This window comes from Neofelis nebulosa, chromosome 7, assembly GCF_028018385.1.
Source record: "Neofelis nebulosa isolate mNeoNeb1 chromosome 7, mNeoNeb1.pri, whole genome shotgun sequence".
In the NCBI taxonomy this organism is placed as follows: domain Eukaryota; kingdom Metazoa; phylum Chordata; class Mammalia; order Carnivora; family Felidae; genus Neofelis; species Neofelis nebulosa.
In genome coordinates this window covers 39291763-39308139 of record NC_080788.1, presented here as the reverse complement: position 1 = coordinate 39308139, position 16377 = coordinate 39291763, and the positions used below count along the sequence as shown (strand labels likewise).

Sequence of the window (16377 nt, the reverse complement as noted above, 5' to 3'; positions counted from 1 at the left end):
GTAGATCTGGGTCAGACCTGGGTTGGAATCTAGCCCCCCAGGAATTTATCCTCCAGCTAAAACCCAAGCGTGTGTGAAGCAACACATATATACAAAGCTATTTATTGTAGCATTATTTTTGTGATTGCAATAAGATTAGAAATAACCCAAATGCCCATCAATATAGGATTGGGTACATAAATTATCTATTTATGCCCTGGAATATTCTGTGAAAAAGACTGAAGTTACTCTCTATGCACTAATAGGGAAAGTTCTCTAAGGTACATCGCGAGTGATAAAAACAAGGGACAGGGGCACCTGGGTGGCTCAGTGGGTTGAACATCTGGCTCTTGATTTTGGCTCAGGTCATGATCTCACAGTTCATGAAATCGAGCCTCACATTGGGCTCCGAGCTGACAGGGCAGAGCCTGCTTGGGATTCTCTATCTCCCTCTTTCTGCCCCTCCCCTGTTTGTGTGCTCTCTGTCTCTCAAAATAAATAAACACGTTTAAAAAAGCAAGGCACAGATTAGTGTGTATAGTTCACTACCATCTGGGTAAAGAAAAAAGTGGGGAGGGATGTCCGTGTATTTTTTTAATTATTTGCTTGTATATACATGGCATATCTTTGGAAGGGGCACACAAAGTCAGTTGCTTTCAGGACAGAGAACTAAGTGGCTGGGAGGCGCGGTTAGCAGGCAGACTTTTTACTGCACTCTTTTGCATGTTTGGAATTTCAAATTATGTGAATGTGTTATATATATCCCAGCCCTGCCGTTTGATCGCTGTGTGACTTTAGGCAAGTCGCCTGGCTTCTCTGAGCCCTGGTTTTCTCTTCTGTAAAATGTTGATAACACCATCGGCCTTGTAAGGATCATCAGGGTCGCCTGGCAAAAGGGCAATGCCACACACACCCCTCCCTCCTTCATCCTTCACCCTTCACCATCCAGTTGCTAAGCCTTGTTGGCTCAACCTACTGCCAGGTATGAGCCACCCCAGGCCTAGCAGTGTTTGGGAATCAGGGTGAGCTATGGTTGGCAACTCTTCCTTTGAATCCCCAATCAACCAAGATGGGGGGCTCAGGAGAAGGAGCAGGTTTGGGGGTGCAAAGCGTGAGTCCAGTTCTGGTCAGGCCGAGGGCGGCATATTCTGGTAGAGCTCGACATCTGGGCTGGCAATAGGGATTTGAGTGTCTTCAAACCCTTCCACTTAAAGGGAATAATAATTATAAGAACAATAATTGCTAACATGTATCGGACACGTATGAGCACCAGCTCACTTAAATCTCTTAGTGATGCTTCAAGGTGAATGCTGTTGTTCTCTCCAAAGTAACGCAGTTATGAAATGGGGGGCTGGATTCCAACCCAGGTCGGATCAAAACCTGGGACCCAGATCTATAGCAGGTCCTCGAAATCAGTAACTTTGGGGTTGGCAGATTTTTTTTTAAGTTTATTTATTTATTTTGAGAGAGAGAGAGAGCGAGAGCGGGCACACCAGCAGGGGAGGGGCAGAGAGAGAGGGAGACAGAATCCCAAGCAGGCTCCGCACTGTCTGTGTAGAGCCCAAATATCTGCCCTTCACTGTCTGGATGCTTGTCTCCAGAATAGAGGAGGAAGAGGCAGGGCCTGGGCCCTTCTCTGATCAGTCCTGGCCCTCTGAAGACCTGGTTTGTTTTTGAATGAGAAACAGGCCTTCTGAAGGGCCTGACCTTTCCAAGTCAGTCGGTTGAGCGTCCGACTTCAGCTCAGGTCACGATCTCTCGGTCCGTGAGTTCGAGCCCCGCGTCAGGCTCTGGGCTGATGGCTCAGAGCCTGGAGCCTGCTTCCGATTCTGTGTCTCCCTCTCTCTCTGCCCCTCCCCCATTCATGCTCTGTCTCTCTCTGTCTCAAAAATAAATAAATGTTAAAAAAAAAAAATCAAAGGAACTTCCTTCAATGATAGCTACTCTTTTCTCCTCTCTGTTCCCAAATTTTGCCTGGTCCCCTCTTCCCAGCCCTCTTCTTCCTCTTCACTCTTGACCCCTCTTTGTTTCCTTCGCCCTGGCCCCTCCCAACGTGGCCTGAGGACTGCTGCTGAGCCTGTGGCCAGACAGCTCCTTCCTCCTGGGAGTCCCCCTCTCCCACCGGGAGGTACTTTCCTTTCAGATAGATGTCAGCTGTGCGGCTGGGAACATATCATCCTGGGTGACGGTTGGCCATCCGGGAGCCACAGCCCAGGTTCAATGCTCCCAGTGTTCAGAGGGCAACTCCAGACACCCCCGCTTGACGTGCGAGGCCTTTCATGGTTTGTCTCAGGCTTTGCTCCCACCCCCACTGCCCTTACAGCCTGATAGAAGAGGGAATATACTAACCCATTGCCGTGCAATAGAAATACAATGTGAGCCACAAGTGTAATTTTAATTGTTTTAGTAGTCACATTAAAAGAGTAAAAAGAGGGGCGCCTGGGTGGCTCAGTCGGCTAAGCGTCCGACTTCAGCCAGGTCATGATCTCGCGGTCCGTGAGTTTGAGCCCCACGTCGGGCTCTGGGCTGATGGCTCGGAGCCTGGAGCCTGTTTCCGATTCTGTGTCTCCCTCTCTCTCTGCCCCTCCCCCGTTCATGCTCTGTCTCTCTCTGTCCCAAAAATAAATAAAAAACGTTGAAAAAAAAATTAAAAAAAAAAAAAAAAGAGTAAAAAGAGGGGTGCCTGGGTGGCTCAGTCCGACTTCGGCTCAGGTCACGATCTCACTGTTCGTGGGTTCGAGTCCTGCATCGGGCTCTGTGCTGACAGCTTAGAGCCTGGAGCCTGCTTTGGATTCTGTGTCTCCCCCTCTCTCTGCTCATCCCCTGCTTTCATTCTGTCTGTTGTCTCTCTCTCAAAAATAAATAAACATTAAAAAAAAAGTAAAAAGAAACGGGTGTAATTAATAATATGTTTTATTTAACCCATCACATCTAAAACGTTATCATTTCGGGGCGCCTGGGCGGCTCAGTTGGTTGAGCATCCGACTTCGGCTCAGGTCATGATCTCGAGGTCTGTGAGTTCGAGCCCCGAGTCGGGCTCTGTGCTGACAGCTCAGAGCCTGGAGCCTGTTTCAGATTCTGTGTCTCCCTCTCTCTCTGCCCTTCCCCTGCTCATGCTCTGTCTCTCTCTCTGTCAAAAAATAAATAAACATCAAAAAAAAAATTAAAAAAAATAAAATGTTATCATTTCAACATGTAATCAATATAATAAGTATTGAGATGCTCTATTGTTTTAAATGTTTATTTGGGAGAGAGAGAGAGAGAGTATGTGAGCAGGAGAGGGGCAGAGAGCAGGGGGGAGAGAGAATCCCAAGCATGCTCTGTGCAGATCCTGGTGCGGGGCTTGAACCCGCGAACTGTGAGATCATGACCTGAGCTAAAATCAAGAGTTGGATGCTTAATCGACTGAACTACCCAGGTGCCCCAAGATACTTCATATTCTTTTTTGTCTACCGAATCTTTGAGTGTTCGTGCGCACTTTATGCTAACAGTGCCTCCCAGCTCAGACTGGTCACATTTCAGGTTCTCTGTGGCCACATGCGGCAGGTGGTTCCCAGATTGGACAGCTCAGGTCTAACCTAGCCTCACCCCCTAAAAACTGCATGAGTAACTACCACGTAAGTACAAGGCCCCGCTGGAGATTACACTTGGAGTTTTCTTTTTGTTTTGACTTCTCAGGAAAAGGTAAGTGGGGCCTTGGCCAAGGGACATCACACCTGTTGGAAACTCCATAGGGGACGTCGGAGTCTGGCCCAGGAAGCAGGAAATGGGCTGCCCCTTTTGTGTGAGTCAAAAAGGAGACGCTGGGGGCGCCTGGGTGGCTCAGTGGGTTGGGCAGCTGACTTCGGCTCAGGGCATGATCTCGCGGTCCGTGAGTTCGAGCCCCGCGTCGGGCTCTGTGCTGACAGCTCGGAGCCTGGAGCCTGTTTCCGATTCTGTGTCTCCCTCTCTCTGACCTTCCCCCGTTCATGCTCTGTCTCTCTCTGTCTCAAAAATAAACATTTAAAAAAAAATTAAAAAACAAAAAAACAAAACAAAAAGGAGACGCTGTGATGCGGGTGCCTGGAGGAAAGCGGGTGGGTGCCCTGAGGGTGCGGGGCGGTTGCCGTGGGCGTCGATCCTCAGGAGGACAGGGCAGTGGGCTCTGGTCCGAGGCAAGCTTTGAACCAAGGTCTGCAACCGCGCGCGGAGTCCCGGCTGGGGGCAGCCACTTCCTGTTACGGGCAGCAGGGAATGTTGCCAGAGGAGGGCTGTGTCTGAGCCCCTCTTCTTTTGGTATCTCGGTCCATCTTTCTCTCTCATGCCCCCTTCCTCTCCCTGCCCTAGAGCTAATGAGCTGAGCGCCCCCACTGAACAGGCCCCCACTGAACAGAAATCTACCGGTTTCTCCCTTGAACGCCCAGGCTCCAGTCGACTCCAGGGGAGCATTCTGGGAGAGGTGGCCAGCAGATGCCGGATCCTGGCCACCTGGAGGCCTGATCACACCAGCAGGCGGCCCCTCCCCCACCTACGCCCGGCCCAGCTGTCTGTGGCTTCAAACACTAGCCCCTTCCGCTCAGACTCCCTCATAAGTTACGTGTGAGTATCCGAAGGAGACTCGGGGCTGAGGAAGGGGTAGGGCTGTCCGGGCGCAGGGTGGGCGGCCGGGGTTTCAGGCACTGGTCTGGTATAAAGGGACATTCATTCCTGACAGGTGTGTGCTGGGCCTAGGCCTGGCCAGGGCCACCCGGAGCTTTCAGCAGGATGTAATCAGGGCTGAGATGAGCCCCTCCTTCCTGAGACCTGGAGTCAGGCTCTGGCAGAAGGTCATTGTTTCATGCCGGAACCCTATGTGGGGAGCGGAAAGCCCGCCTGAGCCAACTGACCGAAGAGCCGGGTCACCTGGGTGACCAGCTGGTGCAGCCTGCTCATGGTACAGATGGACAAACTGAGGTCCCAGGTGCAACGAAGGAATGAATACCGATGCACGCCCATGGGGCTTATATCCCTATTTTACAGATGGAAAAATCAAGGTTCGGAAGCTCTATGAGCCTGGAAGAGGCTCATGGCAGGTAAGTGGCAGAGCACGCGTTCCAACCCCAGCACAGTGACACAACTGCGCCTTTTGTCGGGGATTCTCTTTCCCTCGGCTTCTCTAGCCTTCCGTTGGGGGCTTTGCCTGAGTTTTGGGACAGGGAGGGGGATTTCAGGGAGCGAACTGAGCAGTGTAGCAGGTGTGTCTCAGACCAGCAATTGAGATGAGCAAGAAATAAACATTTGTTTTTCTGTTCTCTTCACTGTCCATTTCAAGCCCCCTTTGGGGAGTGGGAGAGCAGAAGGGGGTCGTGGTGTAAACGTAACCTCAGGCAGTGTGGGTTCTTCCCCAAGGGGTGGTTTCAACTTGACCAGCAGGCAGCTTGCGTCTGACTTCAGGGCCACCGTCGGGGGCCTGAGAATCATTCTGTGGTTCTGAGGCCTTGCTGGGACCCAGAAGCCTCTGAGAGGTGCTGACAGAACTTTCTGTCTAGACATGCTCCCCTAGAAATTCCCCTTCTTTAAAAAAAATTGTTTTTTAGTTTATTTATTTATTTTGAGGGAGACAGAGAGAGAGAGCAAGCATGTGCCAGGGGGGGCGGGGGGTACAGAGAGGGGGGAGAGAGAGAATCCCAAGCAGGCTCTGCTCTATCAGTGCAGAGCCTGACATGGGGCTTGAGCTCATGAACCGAGAGAGCCAAAATCAAGAGTTGGATGCTTAACCAACAGAGCCACCCAGGCGCCCCCAGGAATTCCTCTTCTAAGGGGGGGGCTCCCCTTCATGCCAGGGACCTCAGATGTGGCCCAGGGCTTCCTGGGATAGCTCAGATTTCATCAATGGGTTCCATCATCTCTCTTCCCTGCAGCCCAGGGGCTTGGTGGGCAGTGAGGGATGTGGAGATGTTGTCCTCTGCACTCCTGGGGACTGACCACTAGGGCGTGCTGCTTGGCTGATGGCAGCCAGGTAATGTGTTCTGAAGATCCCTTAGGGTGGAGGTGGCCTTCCACTCTCTTTCTCCGGAGCGTGTCACATCATTATTCAACCGTGAGTCCCCGGGGCGGTGGGGGCTATCATGGCCCAGCTGGGTTTTGGTTTCCTTGATCAAGCCCAAGGACCAGGGGCAGGCTAGCTTCCCCGAAGGAGAGGGGTGGTCTTGGTTTGCCAAGAATTGGGGAGGGGGTGTCCCCAGGACGAAAGACTTTCAGTTCTTTTTTTTTTTAAATTTTTTTTTCAACGTTTTTTATTTAGTTTTTGGGACAGAGAGAGACAGAGCATGAATGGGGGAGGGGCAGAGAGAGGGAGACACAGAATCGGAAACAGACTCCAGGCTCCGAGCCATCAGCCCAGAGCCTGACGCGGGGCTCGAACTCACGGACCGCGAGATTGTGACCTGGCTGAAGTCGGACACTTAACCGACTGCGCCACCCAGGCGCCCCAAGACTTTCAGTTCTAAAAGTAGGCTAGTCCCAGGCAAACCAAGATGAGCCGACACCCTGCCTTTTTCCCTCCCTCTCTTGTTCTCCCTCCTTCAGCCAAGTGTGGCTGGACTGGGGAGGGGTGGACTGGACTGGGCAGGGTCCAGGGACCTTCATTTCTGTATTCTATGCTTGGGACAGGTTTCCAGGCAGACGGGTGGGGGGGGGGGGCGGGGAATAGGACTCCTTGTTGAGTCTGGCCCCAGCCCTCCCCACTGGCCCCAGTCCCAATAAAGGAGTAAGGTTTGTTTCTGGTGCTCTCTGTCCTCCTGTTGAAGGTGGTCCTAGGGACTTATGGATCCATAGGGCCGGGAAGCAGAGCCCCTGGGCCCATCCTGCCTCACTCTGTGACCTTGGGCAGGTCTCCCTAGCTGTGAAATGGAGGGTTGGATTTAGAAGGTCTGTTGAGCCCCCTGTAGTGTTGTTTTGAGGCCACACAGAGGAGAACCCTGACTCTGCTCCCCCTATTTAGCCCTGGAAAAATCTAGCAGGAGGCCAACAGCTTGTGCTGTTAGGCTTTGGGAAGACCAGGCCAAGGACGAAGTCCTGGGGGTCTGGACAAAGGAAGTAAATTAGTCCTGCGCCAAGAGGCCAGTGGTTAGAGCTAGGGCCCCCTAGGACTTTGACTCATCCAGTGAGCCCAGCCCTCCTCCCTGCTGGAAGCAAACTGAGGTCCAGAGAGGGAAACCGAATTGCCCAAAGAAACACAGCAAGCGGGTCATCAAGTAGGCGCTAGATGCCCGGTCTCCTGGCTCCTCCCCAGGGCTGCCTTGGCCCCTTCTCAGGACCGCTAATATTAAGAAGCATGCCCCCCACGGAGCGTCCCCTCCTGCAGGCACACCCATGCCTCAGTCTCCTAAACCTGAGGCACTCAGACCCTCAGCTCTGGCAGGACCCCACGTTCCTGGAACACTTGGCTGGGCTGCCTCCAGGGGGCACTCACGCCCCGTCTGGGCGGCCGGTCTGGCCGGAGATCCTCCCGACGCGTGCAGCCTCCTCGAGTAGAGATTCTCCGGAGGGTCAGGAGATTCTCTGCAGAAGTAGGGCAGCAAACTTTCAGCTCCATGGTATGGCTCCTCTCCTCATTAGGAGGGGCTCCCCCAGAGAGGGGCAATGATGGGCTTCAGGGAATCTGTGGGCAAAATGATGTGAAGGGGACCCATGGGGTCTTTCTCGGGAGGGAATCTGAGGTTTTCATTTCACGAAAGGCTGATATACCCATGGTGGGGAACTCTGCTCTGTGTCCCAGCAGCCCAGGACAGGGGTGCTAACCATGGCTGGTCACTTTGGCATCACCCCGGCAGGGCAGGCAGTGTTAACTTCTCTAAGCACCCAGAGAAAAAACCGACAGAGGCCCCCCCCACCAACTGTCCTCTCCAAAAGGGGGACCCTTGCAGAAAACTCCCTACCCATCCTGCCCCAGCTTGAGCCGCGCGCCTGAGGGCAGGAGGAAGCCTCGTGGGTTCACCGTCTGGGCCTTAGTTTCCACCCGTGTAAAATGGGGAAATGAATACCTGCTTCGTAGGGTGTTCTCAGAGTCAAAGCTAATTCTCACGGGCTGGGGTCCGTTACCCCTGCAGAGCTGGGTATTGGGGAACTTCTAGACCATTCTTGGCTGATGCTCCTTTTCCAGAGTCCAGGCCCTCTGTCCTGAAGAGCAGAGACATGAGCAGAGCGATTTTTTGCTGGCCAGGCCTTCTCGGTGGCAACAGGAAACACGCGTAGCATGCACCCCTCTTAACAGGCAGATGGTGTCTTTAAGCTAGAATGTAAGCTCCCCCTAGGTAGCAGTCAGTCTGTTTTGTTCTCTGCTCTGTCCTCTGGGCCTAGAACATTACCCAACACAGAGAGGGGTGCTCAACAAGTATTTGTTGAGTAACGGATGGGGCCATGGGGGAGGGGTAGCCAGACCTAGCCAGAAAAGTAGGGGGGGGGGCGGGGAGGGGCTGTGACATTTTTGTGTCCAAAGGCCTAGGTTTCTGGGTGACCGTGGGCATCCTTCTCCTCTCCGGGCCTGTTTTCCGGTCTATAAAATGAAGGGATTGTCCCAGAGGGTCTCCAGGCTCTATCCAGGCCCTGAGCGTTGGTGGGAAACACAGCCACACTGTCTTGAGAGCATGATTTGATAGAGGGAAGAGGGGAGGGCATGAGAGGTCCAGGTGGTCTGAGGGGACAGGGCAGGTGGGAACACTGTGGTGAGACCCAGACCCCGACCTTGGCAGCCAGGGACTGCGGCAGCTTTCTGCTGCCACCCACAGAAGTGTTCCCTCCCTGGCCCCCTGCCCTTCACCTGCTCAGCAGAGGGCGCTACCAGGTCCAAGCTCCTGCATTTGCACTTTGCAAATCAAGCAAATGCCAACATCTGTCCCGCTGGAAGCCCCGAGGAAAGGAGGTCCTGTCTCTACCTGGGACCCTGCTCCACCCTCGGACCTGGGTTGAAATGGCCTTCACAGCTCCCCGGACCCCGGGGAGACGGCGTTAACGTGGTAGAAGCTTCCGTTCACTTTGTGCTATTTTTTAAGCCCCGCTGCTCTCCTTTCTCTGTCCTCTTCTGAGTTACTTCTGGGACTGAGCAGACAAACACTTGCATCCTACAAGCTGCTATAAAAGCCCATCTGGGAGGGGAGCTTGGGTGGCTCAGTGTGTTAAGCATTCGATTTTGGCTCAGGTCATGATCTCGTGGTTCGTGAGTTTGAGCCCTGTGTGGGCTCTGTGCTGACAGTTCGGAGCCTGGAGACTGCTTCAGATTCTCTTCTCTCTCTCTCTCTCTCTCTCTCTCTCTCTCTCTCTCTCGAATATAAATAAACATAAAACATTTTTTTAAAAGCCTATCTGGGAATATAATTAGACCTGTTTTGCTGTTTAATTTAAACAATAGATTTCATCAGCAATAGAGCATGTATTTCATAGTTACCAGTGACCCACGGCTATTAAAATGAGATTTCCATCAGTCCTTCTGAGAAAGTTCTAGCATGTGACCCACTCCCCACCCCAACCAGCACTGTCTCTACAAACCACTGAAATAGTGGTAAATACAAGCCAATTGCATTCAAAATTACTTATAGCAAAAGTAGTAGGTGCTTTGGGGTGAACGTGGCAGAATTAGACGAGATTTTTAGAAAAATGAAAACTCTCCCTTCCCCTCCATCTAATATGAACAGTTTAGTGCATCATGCCAGAAGTTTCCACGCACACATGAACTATGCACACACTTACGTAATTTTGTACAAACAAAATCGCAAGTTACGTATTCTTCTACGGTGTATATACCGTTCAAGTCTGAACATGCGAATCTCCCCTGTTGTTTGCATGACCTCATTAATGGACATTTGGGTTGTTTCCAGCTTTCCGTTATTGCAAAAGGTGCTGACATGACCCTTTGTACCTAACCTTCGGGCACTTGTATGAATTTATCTGCGAGACAACTTTCTAGAAGAGGAATTACTGAGTCCAAGAATGTATCAATTTCAAATCTTCATAGAGGGGCGCCTAGCTGGCTCAGTCAGTGGACCGTATGACTCTTGATCTCAGGGTTGTGAGTTTGAGGCCCACGCTGAGTGTGGAGATTACTTAAAAATAAAATCTTAAAAAAAAAAAAAATTCATAGCTCTCACCAAACTGCCAAAATCAAAGTTTTGTTTATTTATATGTGGATAGCGTGCCGTTGTCCAATTCACCACATCATGACCAGGCCATCTTTCCGATCTTCATCTGATGGGTGAAGGTTGTATCCCAGTGTTTTAATTTGCATGTCTTTAACTGAAAGTAAAATGGAACACTTCTTATATTTATAATTTTCCTGATATCTGTTGCCCCACTTTCAAGTGGTCTGTTTCTTATTGATTATAAAAGCACATTACATATGAAGGACATTGTCAAATTAATCTTTGGCTTGTCATAATTACCGGCAAATATTTTTTCTGAATTTGTTTTATTGATTTATGTTTCATTCCCCAAATCTATGTAGTAACGGCTATCAGAATTTTCTTTACGAAGTCCTGGCTTCTTTGCTGAGTTGCATTTTTTTTTTTTTTTGAAATTTAGAAACAAATTTTATTTAAGATCTGAAATACAATTCCTAAAATATCAACTTCTCCAGAAAACCGTGGCTACACAATAATGCATTGCCTCTATCATGTTAGAACGTGCATTAGACTCAAATACAAAAACCATGAAACAAACCACCATCCTTCAACAATTTGAGCAGAGAGAGAATGCCTAAGGAACAACATAGATGGACTTGCAGAGGATGGGCTGTTTTACTTCAAGCACCATAAAAAAAAAAAAAAAGAGCACAAATGCATGGGTTTTCGGGTATATACATTAAGTTGAACCTTTGGCACTAGGAATCAGGGCATTTTGTCATGGAGCATTAACGCATATTAGAAAATTGTGTAGTGTCAAAGGGATAGAACCACCAGCATTCAAGCAATGTTGTCAACTAGGCAATAAAATATTCTATTGAATGTTTCTTCTTTGTCTAATTACTGCGTACACTGGTAGCAACTTTGAAATGAGAAAAGGAGTTTGCACTCCTTTTATTTTCTGTTTAAAACAAAACAGAAAACAAAACTGAAACATAGCCCTGTTATACATTAACAATTTTAAAGAACATCAATTATACAAGAAAAAGACTAAGAACAAAGAGTGTTTACAGATACCAGACATAACAGTGAGTGGTCACTAGACCCTCACAGGGCTTTGCGGTGGTACTCAGCCGAAGCCACTTTGTAATCACTGGCAGTAAACAGAGACGCAGCATTCTTTGCCAGATATTTTAGGAAATCATGCAAATAGCCCAACAATAATGCAAGGCTCTTCTCATCAAGGGGCGTATACGCCAACATTGCTCCGATTCTTACAAATAATCTCAGTAGATGTGGGGCTCCATAAACCTGGGACATTGGCGCATCAGGGTGAGCCAAGAGGATTTCGGCATACTGGGGCCTCTCAAATTTGTAGAGCAGCTGAGTGCCCAACATCACATTGAAATATTCTTTTATTCCTGCCACAACTTCATTAACTGCATATTCCTTATTATCAACATTTCCCTGCGACTTCTTACAATTTGCGTACTCCTCCAGAATAGCATCTACATTTTTCTTAGCAGGGAGTTGAAACAGCTGCTTCTGCCTGGTAACTAAGTCCCAGTCCTCAACAAGCCATGGTTTTAATTCTTCAGGAATCTTCACTTTAACTTCCATTCTATTCTTAAATGCCTCCTCACTTTCGACAGTGGGGTCTGCCCGGGCCCTTTTCTTCCGAGGTGGCTGAGGTGCTTCGCTGGTACTGCCACCATCTCCATTTCCAGGAATCTTCTGTTTGTTCTTTCTTGTCTTCCTCACTGATCCTGAAGGGGGGTTCTCTGCAGAGCGACCCCCCCATCTGCCTGGGAGAGCTGGTTCCACATTCTTCTGCTGTGAACCAGCAGTCTTCTTTCCTGAAGAGGCCCCTCTCATCTTACTTCTCTGCATATTGCTTCTACTTGGTTTTTTGAAGTTGTCTTCTGCAGATTGTTGTCCACGAGTTTGAGAACCCTGCTTTCTGGAACTCATTCAACCCTGTTTTTATTCCAACCAATAATCCTCTTCCTTCTTTCCTTTCCAAGAACTCCTAATGTTTTCCTAGATGGAACCTCCTAGATCTCCTGGGATAGTCCAGATTCTGTAATCAGGGATGATTCTGCAACCAGGATCAGATCTTCTGATCCTTATTATACAGCAAACTTAGCTTTTCTGATGATGGCCTGAAACGAGAATCCAGTTCTTTCCAGCAGCCGACGTGTGACCACTGCCGTCCCTCCAACCGCCATAGTAAAGCCAGGTTTCGCTGAGTTGCATTTTTAATACTACCACCCCCTGTGACTGGGATGGTCCTCAATCCACACACTGAGATTGAGGGGAGGAAGCGTTTTGCCATTTGCAGCTGAAAAGCGAGCGGTGCAGAGGGCCTGCAGGTATCTGGGGCAGCCAAGAGACCGCATGGTGTGGTGGAGGAAAGTCTAGACCTTAGTGTTCCTCCCGACTGCCCTGTCCCCCTTTGGTGCTAGTTTTTCCAAATGCAAAGTGACGGGGATAAGAGGATTGAGCTCCAAGCTCACTTCCTGTGTTAGCATTCAATGAGTCTGTTCACACAGGGTGTGCCCTCGCACAGGTTGCTTCCCATCTTGGGCATTATTTCTTGTCCTCCATAAAAGGTGGACGTAGAACCGGGTGAAGGTCAGGTCCTTTCCAGCTCTGATATGACTCCACAGCTGAGTTTCCCAGCATTCCTGTCTCAGAGGCGCCCGGGGAGCAGTGAAGAATACCAATACCTGGTCTCCCCCCGCCCCCCCCCCCCTTCCAGAACAATTAGATTGGAGCCTCTGGAGGTTGGCTGTCAGTAGGCCTTAATGCTCTCAGCTCACTGATGCTCCCCGTGTCTGGGGTGAGCCTGACCAGCAAGCTCCAGGAGACCCTGATGCCGATGCTGCAGGTTCAGGACCGCACTTACAGTAGGAGGTTGGCAACACCAGCATCCCTGGGCAGCTCCTGAGAAACGTCGTCTCACGTCGACCCCCCAGTCTGGCTTCCACCGTGCTTCTGTGCTGCTTGGGTAAACATACTTACCTTCAGATGCAGGGCTTTGGAAATTACACTGTTGTATTTGCTTTCTGACAATCCGTCAAGTCGTGCACTGATGATCTTGCCAGGGAGAAAGGGTCAGGTTACCCTAGACCCCAGAAAGGATGGGGAGTCCTGATTCAAGTGCACTTTGTGGTACAGGCCAGGCACACAGGGGCGGTGTTTGGGAGTCTGGGGGATGATGACGGTGCGTGCTTTTTTGTTCTATCTCTAACACAGAAGGGAGAAGGGAGTGAAGGGATCCAGCTCAGCTACCAAAGAGTTCCCTGGGCTTATGCATATTTGAAATGGATCTTGGGTGAGCCTCAGTTTCCTCATCTGTACAGTGGGGCTAGTGATGCCTCCTCCTCTAAGCTATTCAGTTTTGGGTTGAATAACATTCAAGCAAAGCAGCTAACCTAGCACATCGTAGGTGCTCAAATCAGTCCAGTCCAGCCTTCGGTGGGGGCTTACCGTGAAACAGGTTATGGCCGGATCTTGGTGCTGGGGACACGCGTTGTGCCTGGTGAGGTCAGACAGACCTGGCTTCCCCTCGCCAGCGATCATTTCATCCCCGTGCACCTCAGCCGGCTTGTGTGTTCAACGCGGAGAGTCCAACCACTTTGGCAGCGTTATCATAAGGATTAAATGGGGCCACGTGTGTGAAGTGTGGAGGCCAGCGCCAGGCCCAGAGCCAGCAGCTCTGTCTACCCTGGGGGGAGGCCTGGCTTCAGAGAACAGAGTCCCCTTTGACTCTGCTGGCCACCGCGGTCATTCCTGCACAATCACCGAGCGCTGGAGAGCAAATATCCTCGCCCCACCTTTTCCTTGGCTGCAGCCCCTCCGGCCAGCCAGGTTTGGGTTGGCGGGCAGGGCGAGTGGCTCGGCTTTGATGTGAGCCGTGTTGAAGCTGGGAGGTGGAGGTGCGGGGCTCCCGGCCTGCCTCGGTAGCTCAGGGCCAGCTCCTGCTCTTAACCCCCAGAGCCTGGCACGGCCCCGCTGCCTTGGGCCGGTGGAGGGAGGTGACTTGGCACAGCAGTTCCTCATACCATCCCTAAGACATGGGCATGGTTGTTATTCCCATTTTATAGACGAGGAAACTGGGAGGATTGCTCCCCCGCTCTGGGGACCACCAAGGCACACAGGAAGGCAAAAGTGCCTCCTGATTTGCCGTGAGTCTGAAAGTCCAAAGCATTCTCTGGAAGGCACTTTGTCTCCGGAAGCCCGTGATTTAAATGGGCACATCAGACCCCAGAAGGGCTAACACATGCCCGCACAGGTGTCCCCGGCATCTGGCCCTGCACCCATGCCAAGGGAGCAGGGAGGATGAATCAGACATAGCCTCTGCACGGGCATGGGTTCAAATCCCAGCTCTGCCTCTGGCTGGCTACAGGGACAGTTCCTCTGGACCTCAGTTTCCCCATCTGTCAAACGGGATGTAGGGAAAGTTAAATAAAGTATTGTGCGTGAAAGTGATTTTTAAAATTGCACTTGGCTTATGCCAGTGAGGCATTATTAACACTCCCAGCTAAAATCCAAGTCTCTGTCACTGAAGCATTAAAAGCACAGGAGAGAGTTCGAGAGGGGCTTTGGCGACTCACACAGGAGCCAACATGGGATGGGACAGGGAGGATGTACTTCTAGTCAGAAGGCTGGTTGTCTTGCCTCTCCTGCTGATTTTTCAGAGGAGGATAAAGAAGACCAGAGCGGGGTTCTGCCCAAAGAGTGGAGAAGCAGGAACCTCCCTGGCTCTCTGCAGGACTCCTGTACAATCTGGGAAGCTGCTTTAACCTCTCTGAGCCTCAGTTTCTCCTTCTGTCGGTCACACAGGGACCTGCCAGACGTGTTTCTGAGGCACGAGTACATCTCCCGGAATGAATGACCCAAGGGTCCATCAAGGTGGCCCCCCAGAACCAGGCTTAGACTGAATCAGACCACCAAAGAAGGGGTCAAGTTGGGGAGCCCCTCCTGGTGGGGTCCTAGGAACTTGTAAGGGAGAAGATGGCCTTGGAGAGGATAATGGCTTTGTCTCCTCTGATTCTGCGGTGCACAAGGTGGTCCTGAGTCCTGAGGAGGCGAGGAGGGAGGTGAGGATGCCAGGGGACCCACCGGCGTTCCAATCGCAGGGTGGGACCTGACTCTAGGACAGAAGTCGGCCTGGGGGGCCAGGCCTGGGGCCAGAGGGGAGGACGAAGAGGAGGAGGCAGGAGACTGTTGCCAGCCAGGAAATGTCTGCTGGCTGGCGTCAGGCATTCGTGAGCTCGCATGCTTCCTGTAAGCAGGGCACGCGAGCCCGGTGACCTCACCCCTCAGACATTCCGGGACAGCCCCCCATTCCAAATAGGCTGTCCCGTTGTCCCCTGGGACCACAAAGGGGTGGCAGTGCGGACCTTTCAGCATTTAAACAACACCCATTCATCCAGCACTGTTTACCCAGCACCCACTTTGCGCGGGCACCATGCCAGGCACCAGCTCGCAGAAGGAAACTTTGGAGCTCGGGGGCTGATGGATCTACCTTCTTCCAGCCAGTCCCCTGCACCTGGAACTGGCGAGAATCTCCTGTGTGCTCTTGTGGTTGGGACAGTGAGGTCATCACTGTTGGGGAAGATTCCCTAGAACGGGTAAGCCCAGAGAGGCGGGTTTAGGGATGGCCAGCGAACATGGATTTGGCCCCATTCGTGCCAAGTGCTGCGTTGGGGGTCTGCATCTCTTGGCTCATTTAAGTCCCCAACAACCAATAGGGCATCATCATCCTCATTTATACAGACACAGTCTCAGGTGAGCGACCTTGCTCCGGGTCACACGGTTTGTGCGAGTCTGTGCCGGGACACGGACCTGGGTCTTTCCCGACCACGAAGACCTCAGATACTGAAACCAGTACAACCGAGCCCCTGGCCCCCCCACCTACTAGACTCAGTTTTCTCATCTGTCAACTGGGGCTCGTGGTTTCTCATCCATAGGATTGCTGTGAAGGTTGAGTGGGTGTAAAATGGATTAAAAAAACCGCCTGGCCACTGGCTGAGGCAAGAGGCCTCAGGAGACCTCGTTCAGAGGTTTCCACCTCCCAGAATTCTCTGGCCACACGGGACCTGGAGAAGTCCTGAGCCTGTCTCTCCACCTCTGGGTCTAACCAGGTTATTGGCAAGATTTGGCAGAGTATACGCCATCTTGCTAGGCATCTGGGCAGGGCCAGATGAAGAAATGAGGGGAGAGGAAGGTACACCTTAAGAGCAAGACTCCGTACCCTGTCACCCTTCCGCTCCTCCTTCAGGTACTGGACAATGTTTGGCGTGAGTAAGGCCCATCC

At 51.3% G+C, this 16377-nt stretch overlaps 1 protein-coding gene across 1 annotated transcript; it reads right to left on the bottom strand.

Annotated features, from left to right (window-relative positions):
* Positions 1-10720: 10720 nt before the first annotated feature.
* LOC131516383 (mortality factor 4-like protein 2) lies at positions 10721-12290 on the bottom strand. Its single transcript, XM_058737287.1, has one exon. The coding sequence runs from the start codon at positions 12021-12023 to the stop codon at positions 11160-11162; it is 864 nt and encodes a 287-aa protein (XP_058593270.1). The 5' UTR covers positions 12024-12290; the 3' UTR covers positions 10721-11159.
* Positions 12291-16377: the final 4087 nt, after the last annotated feature.